This window comes from Microcebus murinus, chromosome 8, assembly GCF_040939455.1.
Source record: "Microcebus murinus isolate Inina chromosome 8, M.murinus_Inina_mat1.0, whole genome shotgun sequence".
Lineage (NCBI taxonomy): Eukaryota > Metazoa > Chordata > Mammalia > Primates > Cheirogaleidae > Microcebus > Microcebus murinus.
In genome coordinates this window covers 70,257,290-70,278,317 of record NC_134111.1, presented here as the reverse complement: position 1 = coordinate 70,278,317, position 21,028 = coordinate 70,257,290, and the positions used below count along the sequence as shown (strand labels likewise).

General features: G+C 37.5%; 1 protein-coding gene across 3 annotated transcripts in view; it reads left to right on the top strand.

Annotated features, from left to right (window-relative positions):
* HECW2 (HECT, C2 and WW domain containing E3 ubiquitin protein ligase 2) overlaps nt 1-21,028 on the top strand; it is a 343,662-nt gene that overhangs the window by 260,904 nt on the left and 61,730 nt on the right. For all 3 annotated transcript variants that reach the window (XM_012776959.2, XM_012776958.3, XM_012776962.3), the window contains 3 exons: nt 10,143-10,277; nt 13,986-14,088; nt 15,437-15,533. In XM_012776959.2, coding sequence (XP_012632413.2) covers nt 10,143-10,277; nt 13,986-14,088; nt 15,437-15,533 — 335 coding nt within the window. The remainder of the gene's footprint in view (nt 1-10,142; nt 10,278-13,985; nt 14,089-15,436; nt 15,534-21,028) is intronic.

Below are 21,028 nucleotides of genomic sequence, written 5' to 3'. Positions count from 1 at the left end.
TGAAATAACTTAAAGGAACATTTGGGGAGGCTGGTGCTAGGTCTGTCCTTGGCTGCGCTGCTTTGGGCAGCACATTAGGAATCCTAATTCCTGTCTTATAAATAGGCAGCTAATAGGTTTTCCTCTGGCCCTGGAATTTTAACCCCATTTTATTTCATATTTTATTTATTTTGTTTTAAAGAGACTGGGTCTTACTATCTTACCCAGGCTGGAATGCAGTGGCTATTCACAGGCATGATCTGACTACTGACCAACACAGAAGTTTTGACTTACATCATTTTCACCTCGGCTGGTTCATCTCTCCTTAGACAACCTGGTAGTCCCCCGTTCCTAGGAGGTCACCATACTAATGCTGAACTTGGTGTAGACACCCCATCAGCAAAGCATACTACAGCCCAGAACCCCTGGGTTCAGGTGATCTTCCTGCCTCAGTCTCCCCACTAGTTGGGACTAAAAGTGTTATACCATTGTGCCCAGCTAGACCACTTTTTAAAATGAGTGCTTTGCTTCCAGAACATTCAAAGGGAGAAAACTGTTTTCTAATATAACATCAAAAACTATTAAATATTACGAAGTTGTTTTCCCACAGTGATGACTGATTTCTAGAATTGACATGGAACACGATGTCTATATTCTCATCTATATCAAAGGAAATGATTCTTAAGAGGAATGTTCTCAAACTGAGCTCTTCAGGCCTGTGAAATCTGGCTCCATCTTCTCTTCTCAAGTACAACATCTACCTTTTGTGTTTTTGCTTATCTAGTCATCAGCACACTTTTGAATGTCTACTATATGTGTGCCATTGTGCCAACAATGACAGTGCCACTTAATGTAGCAGTCTGTAGTATGTAGCACTGACTATGTGCCAGACACTGTTGTAGCACTTAGATTAGTTCATTTCATGCTCACTTCAGCCTTGAGATAGGTGCTATTTTTATCCATATTTGATAAAAGAGGAAACTGAGGCACAGCATGATTAAGTGAATTAATTAATGTTTCACAATTAGTAAGTGATAGAATTGGATTTGCATCCAGGCAGTCCAGCTCCATTGTCTGTGTTCTTATCCTGCAGGGTAGGTAAGGGTGAGGGTAAATGGATATCTTCCAGCAATCATGATGATAGTAAGGGCTTTGCAGGATGCAATAAGCGCCTTGTGGCAATTTATGAGGTGGATATTATTATTATTATCCATATTTCACTGAAATTTAGAGGTAGAAGAAGGGATCTATATGGAATAGTAACTAAAGAGTTTCATCAATTTGGCATTTCGTGAAAATGATACAGATTTGTTAATGGATGAATCCTTACTCTCATTGGAAATGCATGATGACTTATAAAGGATATACTATAGGATTAAAGTCAGTGTCCTAATTCCTTTTCTTAAGGAACTTTTGGTCTCTATTAACCATGGTGATCCAACAGAATGGCTTTTTCATAGTAGGATTTGGTTTTGTTATTTGTCATTGTTCGTGCTGTTCTTGACCATTGCAGGGTAGTCTGATATGGGATGTTTGCTTCTGCCTTACTTCTGTATAACAACCCAGAATGTTCTCTGTTTCTCCATAGTGAGTGCTCTGTTACTGTGGTATCTCTGGTAGACTTGTTCTCTTGCTAAATCAGTGAATTTCTAACAGTATGGTTGTATTCTTCATCAGCCATAGTCATGAAAGTAGGGTTTTCAAAACGTCCTTGGAAGCCAGGTAACTTAGGACTAGAACTGAAATCAGACCTACACATTTGCACAAAATCATGCACTCCTGTGTAAGGCCACTTGTCGCGCCCGCCTCGCCAGCAAGGAAGACGCGGCAACTGGAGTTCTTCTGACCGTGCTTTAATGGGGTTCCCTTTAGACTTACATGATGCGGAAGACCCTGAGCACAAGCTCTCACACACTTATATACTCTAAGGAAGGAGGGAAGTGATGGGGATAGGTTAAAAGTGCACGAGGGTTATTACTGATAGGCCAAGCTAAGATCCTTCATATGCATACTTGATGAGACAGGAAAAGCCCCTACACCTGCGCGGTTCACCCTGTTTATCAGTCCTGTAGTATCGGCGTGACCAGGAAGCCGGCGCCATCTTGCAATGGCGTTGTCACCGCGCCCCACAGCCACTAACCACTTTTCCTGTAGACATTGCTATTTTACTCTGAATGCCTCTTCTTTGGATTATAAAATAATGTGTGCCTTAGCATTGGTGTATGTTATTCAAGGGTCCAGTGTAGAATGACTTATTTCTGTCATGGGATAGCTGGAAAGTTTTCATAGTAAAGGTAGTATTTGAGCTGAGCCTTGAATGATGAGTAGGATGTTGATAAAAAGGAACAGTGAACATAGGATACAGAGGGGAAAAACACCAAGATGGGAAAGCACCAGAGGGTTATGCCTGGTTCCAGTGGAGAAATAATGGGTGAATTTCAAGAGACCCATTTCAACGAAATGAAATTAGTGGAAGCTACATTGTAGAGAGTTAAGCATAACAGAGAGAATTCCACTTTAAAATGACATGGGTAATGAGAAAAATACTATGAAGTTTGTTATTTCTCACGTATACATAATAGGCTTATTTGACTTAATTTTTAGAAAAAGTGTTCATAGTAAAAAAAAAAATTACTTCCCTTTCAAATGTTAAGTGTGAATTTTTTCCCCCTCTGCTTCTTTGCTTTATTATCTCAAACAATATTAACACAGGGTGTTTTTCCCAGATTATTCTGCTTGGGCTTAAATTGAAATACTAAGAAACTTTAAACTTTATAAGTGATATATAATAAATTTTGTGGGTTTTTGAAAAATAAAAATGTGAAATGGTAGCCATCTTCATATTTAAAGTAGAATATCTTTCCTGTAGTCTCTTGTGTTTTTCCCTGCAAAAATCATATGCTACAATATCTCTCAGCTAAATCAACATCTATTTCTACATCTAAGCTTTGTAACTCTGGGGGTTTGTGATTTGGGGTATCAGATTGGGGGTTTAAGTATCAGAATGGTCCAGATACCCAACTTTATAACCACAGAAAATAGCACTTACGGTTGTCAGGACAGATTTGAGAACAGAACAAATATTTGTGTGGTGGAAGTTCCCACAGGCTGAGCCTGCTTGAGTATTCTCATTTTGCCAGACCCTAACTTCCGGTGTGGCTGCAGAAGTTGTCCCACTGATGACCCAGACCCTGGTTTCCATCCTGCAGGAAACTGGTGGCCACTTTTTAATGGAACAAGGTCTGTTTAGCTCAGTGAGTAAAATGCAACTTAATATTTGGAAGTCTCAAGTGAGAGTCTCCTAGCAGGATAAGTGATGAATTTTGAAAAATATGTCATCTATTTGACCATTACATTTGATACTTTTGTGACATATCTCTTTAATTGCTTTGAAACAACTAATATCTCTTTGTGGTAGTTACCTGTTTTCATTACCTCAAGTTATGGATTAATCCAGATGGAGATGATTAAACTCTAAATTTATAGATAGCACATTTTTTTTACATTCTCTTGCCTAAAGGGGTAAAGATGTTAGATTAGAAAATAAAACCCACAAATAAGTATACGTAGAAGGCAAATTGCAAAAGTAAAGTATCTTTCCTGAGCTGTATACCTTTTTGAATGAGAGAATAGAGCAGAGATTGGTTTTATGGATATATATATTTTTTTTTTTTTTTTTTTTTTTTGAGACAGAGTCTCGCTTTGTTGCCTAGGCTAGAGTGAGTGCCGTGGCGTCAGCCTAGCTCACAGCAACCTCAAACTCCTGGGCTCAAGTGATCCTTCTGCCTCAGCCTCCCGGGTAGCTGGGACTACAGGCATGCGCCACCATGCCCGGCTAATTTTTTTTATATATATATCAGTTGGCCAATTAATTTCTTTCTATTTATAGTAGAGACGGGGTCTTGCTCTTGCTCAGGCTGGTTTCGAACTCCTGACCTTGAGCAATCCGCCCGCCTCGGCCTCCCAAGAGCTAGGATTACAGGCGTGAGCCACAGCGCCCGGCCTATGGATATATTTTTGAGTAAAATGCTAGACTCATGGAATCTTGAAAGAATTGCCCAAGTATGGAGATGCCTTTTCTTTTTAAATAGTTGTCCTCATTACCTGCATTGGATCTTTTTAAAATATAAGTATTTTAAAATATTTTTATTTCATACCTTAGGTTTAAGTGAAAAAAATAAAAAAAATAAATAAAATATTTTTACAGTATATATGTATATGCATAATATATATACACACATATATACTGTTATTAAATTTCATGATAATGCCCTTCTATTCCACCTAAAATGTGTTGATTTGGATAAGTCCATTCCCAGTCTTCCACAGTGATGTACTGGCAAATGTTTTAACAGTCGACTCCCCAGGTGAGGTAGGAGGGCTGATTTGTAGTGTTTGCCAATTTCCATGGTATAAATTCTCCCACCATGGCCAATTATGTGCTATCAGCATCACATCATCCAGTTCATGGAATTGCTGAAAATTTCACAATCAGCTCTCACGAGCTGGTACAAGCCATCTCTAGTATACCACTGGCTCCCTGCTTACATTTCTATCACCTAAATGCTGCCACTTCCAACATGTAAAAATCACTGCCTTAGCTACCACTTGACATCTAAGGTATGTGCTTATATTGTACTTATCCACATCTACTAACCAGCTATTTACATAACTCTAGCCCAAGTACCATGGATCCCTCTTTTCTCTTCCAGCAACTGTAGAGCTACAATCATAGCAGTTTAACTAAATAATCTTCTTTAACCTTTTTTGTGACCGATATAGAGGTCATGACTACATCGGTCATGGGACTACTTGCTCTTTCAAAAGAACCAAATTAATATGACTATTTTTTACTTAGAATAAATTGTATCATTCAGCCCTTTTCATCTCTACTATTTGTGACAAAGTCTGTCTTAAGATATAATGTAGAGAAAATAATGGCATGTTTATTCCTTTATAATTAGGGAAATATTGAGGGAAGGGGCCAGGAGCTGAGAAGAAATTTGTATTTTAGAAAGAAGAGAATGGATGAGTAAATACAGTCTTTATATAAATTAAAGTAAATTATAATTAACCTTTTTTGAGCATTTCTAAGACTTTGCAGGGCTGAGAAACCAGAATTTAGAACAGATACAATGTGCAGTGCTTCTGACTTATCAATTGTTCTTCTGCTGTTTCCATGGCTCTTTAGAGAAAAAAAGATAGAAAATCTGATGTTTTGTCTTTCTGTAGCATAGTTACAAATACTTTTTGTTTTATTTTGTTTACATGGCCTTTTAATATGTATTCCTGATTTGGCAAAAGATTAACTGGAAACAATTTCAAACTTCTTTAACTTAGATTTGTTGAGCCTGAGGTTGGTATTTTTTCACAAATACTGATGACTTTTTCTTTTCTTAAAATAATAGAAGTAAAAAAAAAAAAGAAAGAAAGAAAGAATTGTGTAAAGAAAGAATTGTATTTTGGTTGGCCTCACTGAAATACCACTTGGCTCCAACCAGCCCATATTTCCTGACTCTGACTATGCCCTGAAGCAGTGAAAGGGTAACAGTTCTTAAAGTAAGATTTGAGTTTGTGTATTTGCATTCCTTTCAGTTTTTGAGTTGTTAGTCTTAGTTGGCCCAGCACTGTAAAGCTGACGTGAATTTCCTTAGTGAAACTGAGCAGTAGGGAATCAATATTGTTCAAAATTTGCTTTGCTAGTGGCTAAAATGAAAAGAATCTATTTTTTCATGCAATTGCATGAAAAAAGTGTAGTCTGCATTCTCAACATACTCTATCTAGACAATATTTATTAATACATGTTATATACTTTCATAAATGATTACAGGCTATTCAAAAATTGTGACATAAGAGTGACCCAATTGAAAAAAAAAGTACTAGGTCAACTTTATTGGTGGCTTGAACTAGTTAGCATTTCCTGTGGGAAAGCGATCCACTTTCCTGACATAATTGATAATGTGTGTCACAAATAGAAATGACAAGCCTGGAATTAGCACTATCCTCTCCTCTTTTTTTAAAAGTAGAATATACTTTTCACAATTCATCTGTGACCTGAGAAATCCCCTTTACATGGATAAAGCAAAGCGCTAAGGAAACCTGTCCAAGGTCACACAGTGGACCTGCAGCACAGCCAAAATGCATGCCAAGGAATTGCTTCTTAGAAATGCTGTCTTCTGTTAGTGCTCTAGCTATGTGGCTTTGATGGAGGTCTTATTCGAGAACTCTTCCCCCAGTAGAGTCTTGGCAGACTTAAGAAGCATGTGTAAACAATATGCACATTCCATCTGACTCTGAAATGGAGCCCCTGTGGGACACAGATAGCACCTATTCCCCACCCATGGCCATGCTTCCCACAGGTTAGCGATGAGAATTTTGTAGAGTAAGTACAGTGTGTTGCTGGGATCGGTAGCAGGCTTTTCAGTGTTGAAACAGTGGCGAGGCTAAGCGCTGTGAGTGGCCGTTATTGTCAGCTTAATTTGATACATGCTTACGTGCTTTTCTAAAATCAAGTAAGATATGAGGTGTGAGAAGAGTGGGAAGAACCCCAAAAGGAAAAGATAGTAGGCAGAAAGCAGAATGGAAAAAAAGAAAAGATATATGAAAAGAAGAGAGGTAGAGAAAGAGGTATTACTTACTGGGCTTTGGAGTCAGACTGAAATACAGGTACAAACCCCAGCTTTATAAGTTTCCAACTAAACATTTCATTTAAATTTGGAATTGCCACTCAACTATATTAAAGGGGAATGATAATGAGATATTGTTATTATCGAATAACAAACATTCCTATGTATAATGGTGGTTTCTGGCTTCAATTTTGGAGAGATCACGTTTTATTTGCGATTTGGAGACTTCATTGTTACCAGTTAGGATTTAGTTTGACTGGATTGTGATGGAAAACCTATACAAAGTTTAATGCACAAGATTGTATTTTCTCATGTAAAGAAGGCTAGAGGTAGGTAGTCCAGGGTTTAGCAGGTGGTTCATAAAGTTGTAAGAGCCCCTGGCTCCTTCCATCTTTTTGCTCAGCCATGCTTCATCTCATGGCTCAGCATGGCTGCTGGAGCTCCAGCTATTGCATCATTATTTCAGATAGCTGGATAGATGAAGACAGAAGGAGAGATCACCTGTCCCTTGCAAGGAGATTTCCCAGAGTACCATGTTTTTACATCTCACTGGCCAGAGTCTTGGTCACACATATCTACAAGGAGCCTAGAAAGCATAGTTTTCACTGGTTCTCTATTTTTCGAGCCTTGTGGCCTTGTGAATGAGCTGTAGCAAGAAACATTGTGATCCTTAGGAAAATGTTTTGGAAAGGAAAACAATTATTAGTGATAATAATAGTAACTCACATTTGAAGTATCAGGCACTGTGTTCAAAAATGTATATGAACCATCTCATTTAGCCTTCCTTTAATGTAGATGTCATTATCTTCATTTAACAGAACAGAAACTGAAGCTTCAAAAGCTTTAAGCAGTTTGCCTGAGGTTTTATCGCTAGTTAAGTGGCAGAGCTAGAGCTCAGAACCAGGCTTGTGTTTTTCCAGCTCCCAAGCATTTCATCATTACTTTGCCTCCCACTTCTCAAGTTTTAACCTGGTACTTTATTCATGTTTACAGTGGGATTTTTAAAACTTTCTTACCTATGTGTAATTTTATGGTCTTTAGCTTCCCTTCTTTTACCTAACACACACATACTCTTTCTCTTTTTCCCTCCCCCATCATTTATTTTTTCCTAATCTTTAAGTATTTTTGTACTTAAGTAAAATAACATGATTTTTAATACTTGGTTAGTTAATTGTGAATTGCCCCCTTGTATTTTGGTCAGGAATCTGCATATTAGAGTTTTAGCAATTTGTCATTTACTGGGCACACAGTTTCTCCCAGGCACAGTCCTAAAAGCTGTCAGGGATAACAGAGTAAGAAAGAGCCCCTGCTCTCAAGGCATTTGCAACATAATTGTTTAGAGAATGGGTTTTGGACAAGCCTCTTAATATCACATTAGGCTGTGATACTACATGCAAGTCACAATTGACCTAGATGTAGACACCCATTTGTCCTTATAATTATAAGTGCATCATTGTACCTCTAATGGCCACCCATCCCTTCAAAACATTCCTAAGAAATTAGGTAGAGTAAAATAGGTGATTCTATTTTAGTACTCTTTGTATTTTTCCCTTAATCAACAAGTTTTATGTTATTTATATTAGTAATAAAAGTTTGTTAATCGACATAAAGAGGATATGGGGTTATTGAAAAATAGGTATTAACCATGTCCATTTGTAAAAATAATTTAATTCCTATTTTATGACATTTTGAATAGTGGCAGAAATAATGGACAAGTCTATTAGAAGCCCCAGTGAAATGGGACCAATGTGACATTTGGCACCAGAGCTTCTCAGTTCAAGTCTGGGTAGGTTTTATCACTGATGTACTTTTTATAAGATCTGAGAAGAAAGATGTTTGATCTGACAGGTTGTGGAGGGAGCATTGTCCGGGATGTGAGGCTGACGACAAAATCTCACACAGAACCTCCATTTATTCCAGTCTTTGTACCTGGAAATTGAAATTAAGAGAAGGGACGGGGAGAGATTCCTGTTGTGTCCATTTTTCTGCTTCGTTTTCTAGTGCATCCATTGCTTAATCTTAAAGTTATTTCTTTATAAAGGTATACAATTTTTTTTCTATCTGGGACCTACCTATAAATTATTTTGGGTCATTTCCTGATTATATACATGCAGAAACATTTTGTTCCATAATGGGAAGGTAATTTTTTTTTAATAGGCATAAATATACCTTCTGCCTCTGGGATTTGCCTAGAGGTATTCATCCCTCATCTTTAAGATAATTTGTTATCTGAGTTCCATCGGTTTGAAGAGTCATTTCTTTTTTGCTTAGGTTATTTGTCATACATCATGTGCCTGGACACTTGATTTATAGGTACTGATTCTCCTGGCTCTCCTAATAGTCTCTTTTATCTGTGATGACCTAATTTTGCTTTATCTGATCATGGAAAACTTAAAATTTCTAGTTGGACTTGAGATAATGGATTTCATTATTACCTTGAGTGAATTTTATTTTGAAAGCTTACAACATTTGACCCCTAGTGATAATGATAAGTAGCGCTTGTGTAGTTTTAGAATTAAACAAACAAAAAAATGTTTTTCTACATTGCATTTGATCCTCACTGCAACACTGAGGTAAACAGTTTCTGCTCATTCATGATTTCACATCACCAGGGATTTGCAGTAAACATGATAGAGACATGGTTTCCATCCTCCTAATACATTACAGGGGAGAAATGTTTATCATGAATGATGGAGACCTGTTTTTATAAGAAATCTATAGCTTAGAGAACTTAAGTGACTTGCCCAAAGTTATAGTTAGTATGTGATGAGTTTAGATGGGAGTGTAATGGGTGACTAAACTGGAAAGACCAGTAGGAAGACTTCTAAAGAGTGGTGAAAAACTGACCAAAGAGTTGGGATGTTTTTTCTGTAGACAGTGAGTAGCCATTAGAGACTTTGGATTGAAGTGATGATGTAATCAAAGTAGTTAGAGGGAATATTCTTGTAGTAAGGGGCTAGTTGTATGAATAAAGATGGCAGAGATATGGAACAACTGAGCAACTACTAGTCCTTATATACATAAGATTAAGCCCTGAAATATTAATAGTAGGGTGGAATTCAGGATGGGAGGGGACAAATAAAGGACACTGCAGTGAGAAAATGGGAAGGACTTGGTGGCTGACAGCATAGGAGAAGGAAAAGAGAAAGAAAAGTCAATGGTGTTTGAAGTTTCAGGTGATAAGACCTTTGTAATAACCATATATGACAATAAGCTTCACAAGCATCAGTTAAGAGAAGCCTAAATTCCCACTGTTATGCCTTCCTTCTCACATTATATCTTTGATGACGATCTCTTTAGAGTACTTCTAAAACCAGGGGTAACGTTCCTTCCTGCTCTCTTCATTCTGGATCTAATCTATTCTGGTCTGTCCTAAGAGGGCACAGAGAAATTGTCCCCAAAGACTGGAAATTGTGAGAAGACGCGGCTAAGATCATGACCTGGAAGGGGATCTTATCCTGACGGTGTGATGTTACGGGTCCACTAAGACATGTAGGTGGCATGTATTGACAATTGATTCAGTGGATTGTGTCCTAGGCATTCTTTGTCGACCACAACTCCCGCACCACCACCTTCATCGACCCCCGGCTGCCCCTCCAGAGCAGCAGACCCACGAGCGCGCTGGTTCATCGGCAGCACCTGACGAGGCAACGCAGCCACAGCGCGGGTGAGGTGAGTCTCATGTTCTAGGGACTGATGGTAGAAGCCACTAGGATGTGGTGGTTTGTGGAATTGGGTTGGTTTTTTATTATTTCCTTTCTTTTCTTTTTTTTTCCTTCAAGTTTTACTTGGAGACTATCATTTGGAGGCTGAAAAGCTTTGGACTGTTGACAGGGCTTCTCTGGAAATACAAACAGCCTAAATTGCAAATTTAAAAAGTAGGGCATATGAGGAAAGAGTGAAGAAATTAAAGATTTTTTTTAACTCAGAGGAAGATGAGAAGGGATTGACAATGTACTGTTTATAAAATGTTCAAGAGAAGATGATAAGCCCTTTTGCACACCCAATGATAGAGAAATGAATGTAACTTTTAGAGGGTGAAAATTTGGTTAAATATAGGGAAGAATTTCTTAATTGATTTTTTTCTGGATTACATTAAAATTTTTGCCCAAGGCTGTGGAGTTGTGGAATCTTCCCTAATATTCTTTAAAATTAAGGTGCAGCTGAGAGAGTTGGTTTATGCACTCACTCTAAGTGCCTAGAGAAAATGGGCTGAACTAAGTAAGAATGTCTGAAAATTGTTGTGCTCTACTTGGCCAGTTTGCAGTGGCCTATGGTAACCACATGAGGGCCCTCTAATATCCTAACCCCCAAAATAAATCTCTTGTTTCACTTTTTCCTTTAGCAGATTAAATAAATAAAAGGAATGTTTTAGGTCAAGTTTTCTTCTCCTAAATTTGGGTCTGTGGTTTGAGTGTATGTCATTGCTTGATGTACATTGTTTCCAAAAATTCTCTTAGACAAATAGAATTATTTCCTGCATGCCTTTTCTATGTCCATGTGCATATCATATTTTCAATATTATATTGTAGGTCAAATATTTCTGTAGCCTCTATTATAAGAAAAAATTATGAATGCAATAAATAACTGGATTTGATTCATCAAAATTCCACTCTTGGAATCTCCCCTCGTGATTTACGTGCTTGGTCTAATGTAGCATGTGTTTGCTGGTTGTAAGTGCAGAAATAGAAGAATATATATGAGAAGCTCATATAAAAATGATATATAAATCTATTGCAGGATGAGGTATGCATGAAAATATTTATGTTTTATGAGTAGCTAATAAATCTTTAGCTTGCTGTCATGTAAACCACTGGTGTTGAACTGGATGATGCTAACAGCATTCATCTTAAAAGCAAAACAGACCTTTGGACCTTATGTGTGATCTGTAGCATAATTAGGTCCCTATCTGACTTTATCACATGGCCAATGAACTTTAGCCATTTTTTGTCGTACCTGACTTCATAATATGAAGCTGATGTTGGATCAGGTCAGGACTATTTTCTGGGTAAACATGCATGAGACTGATAGTTACACTTGCATTTTCCTTTAACCTTAGAACTTGGAATTATTTTCATGTTCTGGTAGTAACATGTTGTGGGAGAGGGGCCCTAAGGGCCACATTAAGACCTCTCCTCCTGTTGATGGAAACTGAGCAGTGGAGGAGAGAGAACCCCACATAGACTCAGCATCGACTACAGCATTGTGAAACCTTCCAGGGTAATGTCCTTTCTGACCCAGCTGTTGGGCGTGCATATACTGAAGCACAGCCCCTCAGATGGATTGCCCACTGCCTGATGGTCTGGCTTCAAGTGAGTGAGGTCTCCTGGAGAAGACCTTTGACTTTCCTGGGAAATGGAGATACATGGCAACATTCTGACAGGAAGGATATTTTGATGTGTTGAAATGATAATTTCTCTGACAAACAATGTGTAGTTAATGATTGAATCTCCCCAGAAAGTGTCTGAATTCATTCCTCTAAGTCAATAACTCAAGAGAAACAGGGTGAGATTTTCTTGGGTCTTTCCAGCCACCATCTAGTCTCATTCAGGAGATATCCCAGTCAGTAGAAGTATTGGTATCTCTTCCATCAAACAAGTTAACATTTACCAAACACCTACTATAACGTAGAAACGTAGTGGTTGGTATTTTGAGGGATACAAACAAATAACACATTTCCTGTGTTTTCTTTTTTTTTTTTTTTTTTGAGACAGAGTCTCGCTTTCTTGCTTAGGCTAGAGTGAGTGCCATGGCGTCAGCCTAGCTCACAGCAACCTCAAACTCCTGGGCTCAAGCGATCCTCCTGCCTCAGCCTCCCAAGTAGCTGAGACTACAGGCACGAGCCACCATGCCCAGCTGATATATATATATATATTAGTTGGCCAATTAATTTCTTTCTATTTTTATGGTAGAGACGGGGGTCTCGCTCAGGCTGGTTTTGAACTCCTGACCTTGAGCAATCCGCCCGCCTTGGCCTCCCAGAGTGCTAGGATTACAGGCATGAGCCACCACGCCCGGCCTCCTGTGTTCTTAATAAGAGAAAATGTGGAGCCATGTAACAAATGAGTAAAAATAAGAGTGAAAAAAGCTTTATAAACAGTTTTTTTAGTAGTTTGAAAAGAAAAGTATACTTTAATAACTTTTTTAGGTAAACATGACTTTTTTCCTTTTTCTTTCTTTCCAGCCTTGTTGAGGTATAATTGACAAATGATATGAACTGTTCACAATGGCAACTCCTTTAGAAATATACATCACTCCGAACTATGGGGGCTCAGAGGAGGTGTCATTTAACTCCAGCTTGAAGGGAAGGGAAGGCTTTGTGGAGGAGGGGTTGTTTGAATGACACTTTGAAGGAGTGAGTGCATTCTTGAAGGACACACAAGCAGTGGGGGGGGGGAGGGTATTTGTAGCATTAGGGCCTTTAGAAAAATCCTTAGCAAACACCTAACTGATGCAGTATGATAAAATGGCTGCTGTAAGTGGGAGTAGAAGCTCTATTTTAAATGTACCAATGTATAAATCCAGTACAGTATGTTATTTTGCCTCTTGTTTTCTCATTCTCTTCCGCTTCTCTTCTACTCCTACTATTGTCTTAAAAGATTTCTGTAACATAGGGGAAAATGCTAAAACACAAGCTAAAGCAACATTAAGAGTTTTTTTCAGTGAGAATATTAATGGGCATATTTGGTTATCTACCTGTGTGTATGAGTTTCTAAATCTGTATTAGGTACAATAAATAATTCCGTTTAGGGCAACCCTATTTAGCTCCTCCACACCTGCTCCTACTAGCTCCATGGTGTGGGAGGCTCAAACCAGAAAGAGCTGTTGTGCTGGATGCTTAATAGGCATGTAAAATTGCTCCCAAGGAGGTAATACATCAACTAAGAACCCCACACAAAGATTGCTGCTCTTCAGCCCCTCCTCTGCTGAGCCAGGGAATTCCCGGGCCTGCGTTGGCCAAAGTAGGAATATCCTGGCACTGCCTCTATACATTTTGTAGCACTGAGTTCCTCCCTTTGATTGTATTGTCACAGACTGTATTCTGTCAAGGCAGAAGTGATTCCTGATCAAGAGGTCTGCTGTTTAACTGCTAAAGTCTTAATAACTATAAGCATATTGAACTACTTCTGTTCCACTTGGTAAATAGTCACTGCCCCAGCCCCACTTAGGGATATGGATGCCTCAACCTTTCCCTCCTCCAGCCACTGAAGCAAGGCTTTTGAGAACCCAGAACCTTGCTTCAGCTTCACAGCTGGCGTCCATTCTGCTCAGGTGATGCTTCTCCATGCTCATGAAGTATTTTGAACAACTCAGTTGGAAATGCTGATAGAGAAAAGTCTGGCTCTTGGTGCAGAACATAAATGATGCTTGTGTTTGCAGGTAGGAGAGGATTCTCGACATGCAGGACCACCAGTTCTTCCCAGGCCATCCAGCACGTTCAATACAGTCAGTAGGCCACAGTACCAAGACATGGTGCCAGTGGGTATGTCACCCCTTTCTGAAAATTTTTATCTGTGCTTCATGCTATAGTATATACTATGCCTACTGTGCTGATACTTCCCTGTTGTCATCCTGCTACTTGTTGCCCTGTATTGAGAAGTTGATGCATTATTCTTACGAATATTTATAACACCTTAGAGACTTGAGTCTCAAAGGGCTTCTGTCTCATAAAATTCTAGAGGATGAGATTTTTCTAATATTACTCTACCTTTCCTGAGTAAAGGTATCATATTATTGAAGTTAAGGGAAAATAATTTCTTAAGGCAATATATTATGCAATATTATCAGTTAAGCATTTGGACAAACATGTACTTAATGTATATTTAAGGCTTGAGACAGAATTTAAATGGTTCATGAATCTGTAGCAGCCTCACAAAATAAACAAGCAATGACAGCATTGCTTAAGGTTTTTTTCTAACAAATAGAATCCAGCTAGAGCTTCCAAAATAGTAAAATAAAAATAAATGAACATGGGCATATAGGCCTAAAAAAACAACTCGAGTCGTTACTAAAATGAGATTGAAGTAGGTCAGTGGAGAATCTTAGACAGGTGGAGTAGCCAGACTGGTAGGAGGCCATCCAGGCTCCCTGCTCCATCTTCAGTTATAGTAGCTCTCTATTCATCTGTTTTTGCTTTAAAATTTTTTCTGGAAAAAAAAAAAAAAAACTATCATGAAATGCAGTGTAGACTAAAGAAGTTTGACAACCACTGGATAGGAAGAAATCTAGGGTTAAAGTCTAACAGTCTACTTAACATGTTTTATACATAGGTGACAATGATGATTGTGTTGTAGCTGTTGGTATAGATGGTTTGGTAAAGAGCTGTTTGTGGCTTAATGACATTTATTTCCACATAGAGTTTGAGAATGGTTTGTTCTCTGCATTTTGGTCATAGCTGTTGATGACAACTATTGCATTTTGTCCACTCTGGTTCTGCCTCTTTACCTCGTAGACTGACTGATACTTAATGAGAAGGTGGTTTTCTGTTTATGACTGTTGTAATTTCTGTGAGGTTGATTTTGGTAAACTTAAAACTATCAAGATCTAGAACCTTGTTGGCGATCTCATCTTGCCATTTGATAATAAAGATGGCAAATAGTTTAATAAGAATGCTTAAGACACACCTGACAGATCTAAGTGCAGTCACCATATAGCAGGTTAGACACAAATTAGAACGTATACCACCGTCTGTAGTGGTGGTAACAGTGTATGTCTAAACTAGGACTTTGAGTATAAGGAATATTAACCGGAAAACAGATTTTAAAAAGTTTGGATTTCTATGCACAAAACTAATAACAGATTTTCAAAAAATTATCTTTTGATATTTTCAGCTTACAATGACAAGATTGTTGCATTTCTGCGTCAACCCAATATCTTTGAAATTCTACAGGAGCGTCAACCTGATCTTACCAGGAACCACTCACTCAGGTAATCATAATATTGGTTCAAATTGTGTAAGCCCAACCAGTAAATCTTAGTAATGCCAATAATTGTCTTGAAAATACTTTCTTTCTGACATTCTTTATAAAGGCATGTTGTGCACAGATAGTTTATGTCATTAAAAACAGGTCATTGTAGTCCTGGCTTTTCTTTATTAAGTATAAGAGTTGAATAAGATCAACCAAACAACCTAAAACCTTCTTTAAATAAGAAATATGTAAAAAGAAACAAAATTTTACGCCAAGAGTGCATCCTAGATGTGTGAATTATAATGAAAATAATATTAATAAGACATTAACTTTTTGAGTGTAGCTTGAGTAAACAAAAGTAACAGAGTTTATTGGATTGAGATTTGTACAGTCCTAGACTTGGTATTCACAGTTTTCCATAATAAAAACAGAGTGGAACCTGAGTAGGAAATCCGATCCTCTCTACAGTCTAGCATTCCCCTGCATGAACCCTCTCTTCTAAACAACTCTTCAATGTGTCATGCTTCAAGCCCAGTTTTACTTTCCTGAATACATGCTGTTCCTCTTCCCTGGCAAGCTTTTCTCTTCTCAGTTTGACAAGAAATATTTTTCTCTTAAAACCCAGTGCAAGCTCCCCCTCCTTGAAATCTTTTGACTCCACTGTGGACTCTCACTCTCATGATCTAGCCTAGTAGTTCCCAATCTCACTGTGGGGCTGGAAAAAGGAGAGTTTCTCCTGAAAATCTTACTTAACCCAAAGCCCAGTTGGTCTCTATGTCACCTTTACTAGTAGAAGTATATTTGCACAATGGTACCATCCTGGCCCACAGCAGTGACACTCAAATACTGATCCACTTTGTTATGCCAAACTGTTTTCATCAGGATCACCTGGGGGACTTTATAAAAAACAAAATGCCAAATCTCGCCTCCTCCAACTTCTCTCCCATCTCTGAATTTAGACTCCCTATCCTCCCACACCCTTCCCAGAAATTTAATTCAAGAGATCTGGTGTAGAGCCCAGACATTAGTTTTTAAAAAACCTTTCCATATAATTCTGATGGCATGGCACTAATGTGATGATTAATTATGTAATCACATTGTCCTTTGTACTCTTGTAACTATTTGACTTTTGTGCTATAATTTGACTTTTCAGGCCCTTATGCTTTATTTTCCAATTATGTTATAAGATCCTTGCAAATTTTATCTAACTCATCATTATTCTCGTTACTGCTCAAATATCTAGAATTAGCACTTTGGATATAGCAAATGTAAATGCATATATATATTAATACATATAGTTGATGATTTGAAAACAAATTACCAAATATTCTTGTGATATTCTCAGTGTCATGTCTTTAAAATTTTCATTACCTTCTAAAGTTTTTAAAGGCTGAAGCTATACAAAATTTCAAGCATGACACTACAAACGTTGCTTATACAGAAATCCTGGTTTCACATGATTAACATCTAACTCAAGTGTTAGTGCTTTCACCAACATAAGCATTCTGTTCTCAATCACACAAAAATTATAAAAATTATACAAGTGAGTATTTTGTATGTTTATTATGGCACCCACTCAGTAATCCATGATCCTCTAGAGAATCTTATGTAAGAAGTTTTAGTTAATAAAATTGCAGAATGAGTTCTTCAGTGGTCTAATTAGAGATTTTGGAGATTCTAGACCTCAAAGCAAGACAAATAAACAGACAAACAAAATAAATTCCTACCCTTTTGCTAATCACAAAGTATGGAGAACTGTATTTTCTCTCTCTTGTGCCACTTCCAGCCATCTCACACACACACACACTTCTAGTCAATGTCTGTTCCTCCTAATGTGCCCCATCCCCCCCATAAAAGAACAAGAAAGAGGAAACTCTAGAAGTTTTTTACTTTTTCTCTGCACTCCACATTATTACTTAAAGCAATTAATATATCTTTGAATCTCCACCATTAGATGATTTAATCTACCTGAACAGGGCATCTATCATTATTTTTTAATGACTTGACAAAACCTTAACAGAGGGAGAAGCTGCAGGCCCCGGTTGGTAGCTTCCAGTTTTGTTTCTGTTTTCTTTCTGCTTTTTAGAGTCTTAAAAGTCTCTACTCTAAAGATTGTTGAAGATTTCTGGTTTTTATTGACAGTGTCCTCAGTTAAGCGCAATCTTTCTTCTAACATAGATCTCACATGGTACTCCATCATTAAGAAATTATTTGGTAGGCTTTGAAATATGTTTCCATCTATTTATACTTTTTAAAAACTCTTTACAGAATTTGACCATGGGAAGCGGATGCAGTTATGGCAAGTAGAAGAAAGCAGGAACTTAAATCAATGAGATAATGCCATTTCTCTTACTCATTCTGTACTTTCATTTTTTTTTTAAGTTTTTGGTAGTTAAGCATTTTGCTTATCATAACATTATAAAGGAGAAGTTGTAAATCTAAGAGAAAATTCTGTTTCATTTAGTTAAAAACTGCATTCCCATAAACACAGGGATGGTGAATCAGCTGAGGTTCTTTAATCTTACTTCAGTGATATTTTTAGTAACAGATTTATGCATGATATAGAGCCATTGGCTAATCTATGTGCCAGAGGTAGCCGTGGACCTTATATTCATACCTAGAGCAAGAGTTCCCAATACCACTATATATAGCTCTATATGTGCTCTTCTTCATCCATGGCATAGCCACTTAAAAGAAATATTCCTTCTTATTTTTCCTTCACTATAATGAGGAAGTGGTAGCCCTTGGAATAGTCAAGCAGATACACCTCTTTACTTTGTGTTTCTCTTGTTTTGCTTATGATTCCTCATAAACCAGAAGATAGCAAGCAGCTTGTTTCGTTTGTATCCATATACAGCTTTCTCTTTTCTGAGACTCCACTTGTGTGTCTTTTCCTATAGAATGGCTGTGGTTGTCTGTGCAGTGGGATGTGGCTTTCACTTTCAACTGCTGCATTTAAATCACTGCTCCCTATAACTTCATCTAGCATGCGAATGTGAATGGTACCAAGTTATTGCCCTCTTTTTTATTTTGTTTTTAATCTCAAAAGAGATTTATTTCCCTGGTTAGAAAAATCCAAATCTGTCAAATGGGTACTGTCCCCATTGGATTATTTTATCCTACTACTGGTTCTCGTTGAAAGATGGTAATCATACTGAGATGCTTGTATGCTGTGACATTAAAATAAAAGCTGAAATAAAATATTCTAAAATTTGATTCAAATATAAATATACTCATTAAAAAACAACCTTTTATATATGTATACCATGGAGTACTATTCAGCTCTAAGAAACAACGGTGATATAGCACATCTTATATTTTCCTGGTTAGAGCTGGAACCCATACTACTAAGTGAAGTATCCCAAGAATGGAAAAACAAGCACCACATATACTCACCAGCAAACTGGTATTAACTGAGTAGCACCTAAGTGGACAGACACATAGGTACTACAGTAATAGGGTATTGGGCAGGGGGAGGGGGAGGGGGCGGGTATTTACATACATAATGAGTGAGATGTGCACCATCTGGGGGATGGTCGTGCTGGAAACTCAGACTTGTGGGGGGAGGGAGGAAAGGGCATTTATTGAAACCTTAAAATCTGTTCCCCCATAATATGCCAAAATAAAATAAAACTGAAAAATATATATATATACTCCTAAAAAAAACAACCTTTTAATAATATTTTATAGATGAATATAACACATATAAATTCAATACAATTTTTAGTATTGGTGTTTGTACAACATATATGATGAGAAAGGCTATAAACATGAGTTAAGAGTTGAGAATTTCCCCCATGTATGTGGTCATCATGTCCAGCCAGTAAATCTGTTCCCTGCTAGCCCAGTTTTCCCCACACATCAGTGGTTATCAGTTTGGGCACTGGGCCGACTCCTTCTTGGGTGCTTCTTATATCAAATTCTCTTGCCATGAGGACATGACCTGTGATAGTTTTTCATTCTGGGTAAATCAGACCATTCCATGTTTTATGTTATTAGTAAATCAATAACTTGGAAGTCAAGAAATTGTGGGCCACAAAAGGCAAATTGATATGTGTCTCAGGATTCACAAGACTAGAAGCAAATGCAGACTTGGACCTTCTATTCCTTTCCATCATCCTATTTTAAGAGCCCGAGGTTTTTGTTATACTTTAATTTTACTCTTAGTTCTTTTATTTTAAAAATAATTGCCCATTTTTAAATTATCAAACAATACAGGATTTTATGAAATAAAAAGTTAAAGTGTCAAAATTTCTAACCTATTTGTTATCCATCTTTGTGGCAAATGAATTTTTCTACATTTAATATTAGACTGGAAATGTTAATCTCAGTTAACATCTGAATTACTTGGTCAAAATAGCATGAATTTGCTTCTCCTAATCCTTGTGCATTTTCCTGTTAAGACTTGCCTAGCTCTCTCCCTTAGTCCTCTTCTAATTTGTTTACTGCTCACTCAGATGTCTGGAACAACATGACAAGCTTCTGATCTTTGCTGTACCAAATTAATAACATAAAATTTAGACTGGGACTATCATTTTCCTATGGACCATGTACATAGGGATAATAACCGAATTCTTTAAGACACTTGATTACAATAATTTATCCACACCATACAGTAATGGTCCTGGGAAGTCCTAAGAGAAGACTCTGTCTCTCATTGCGAGGTCAGCAGTAATAGCTCTTAGAAAATAGTTGAGTATAGATCTTAAGAGTTCAGGTTTGGGTCAGAGAGACCTAGATTTGAATTCTGGCTCTGCAGTTACTCACCAGGTGACTGAATGAGACATCTCACAACCTCCAAGTTGTTATCCTCATCTGTAAAATGGGGATAGGAATTTCTAACTTGCAGGGTCCTTTTGAAGATTAAATGAGATAGTGTATGTAAAGCACTTGGTACTATATAAGCATAGTAAGCATACAATAAACTTAAGTTAATCTTATATTCGTAGTCTGCCCTTTACTCCTTTATTACATCACGATGACTCAGTTTAAAGTAATTTACTCCTAAAGTTACTGTAATTCTGTAAAGCACTGTCCCTGAGATTGGTATACATGTAAATGGAACCATGTGATTCTGTGGATATAATTAAAATGCAACTAGTGTCCTTTGATTCCATAATTTAAGTTCTGTGTAAAGGGCTTTTTAGTGTCATTTTCACACTGTTTCCACAGGAAACTTTAAAATCTTTTACACATATGCAAGGAAATCAGCCTTGACTATTCTATGGCTAGACAGAGGACTAAGCCTTCTGGCTCAAGGTTCAGCAGAAATTACTGAGGGCCAAAATAGCAGGGCAGTGTCATTGAGATACCATTTCAGAAGCCATCCAAAGGTACATTAAAAGATCTTCCCAACAAGCTAATTATCTTATTGGTCTAATGAGAAGCTTGGGATTTTATTCTTAAGATAGGAAGGAACACAGATTCTTAGAACCTGTCAGCTATTCTATGACTTCTGCAAAAGGAATAATTGTTACTCAAGTTTTATTTGAGTAGCTGTGTTAATTTATAGAT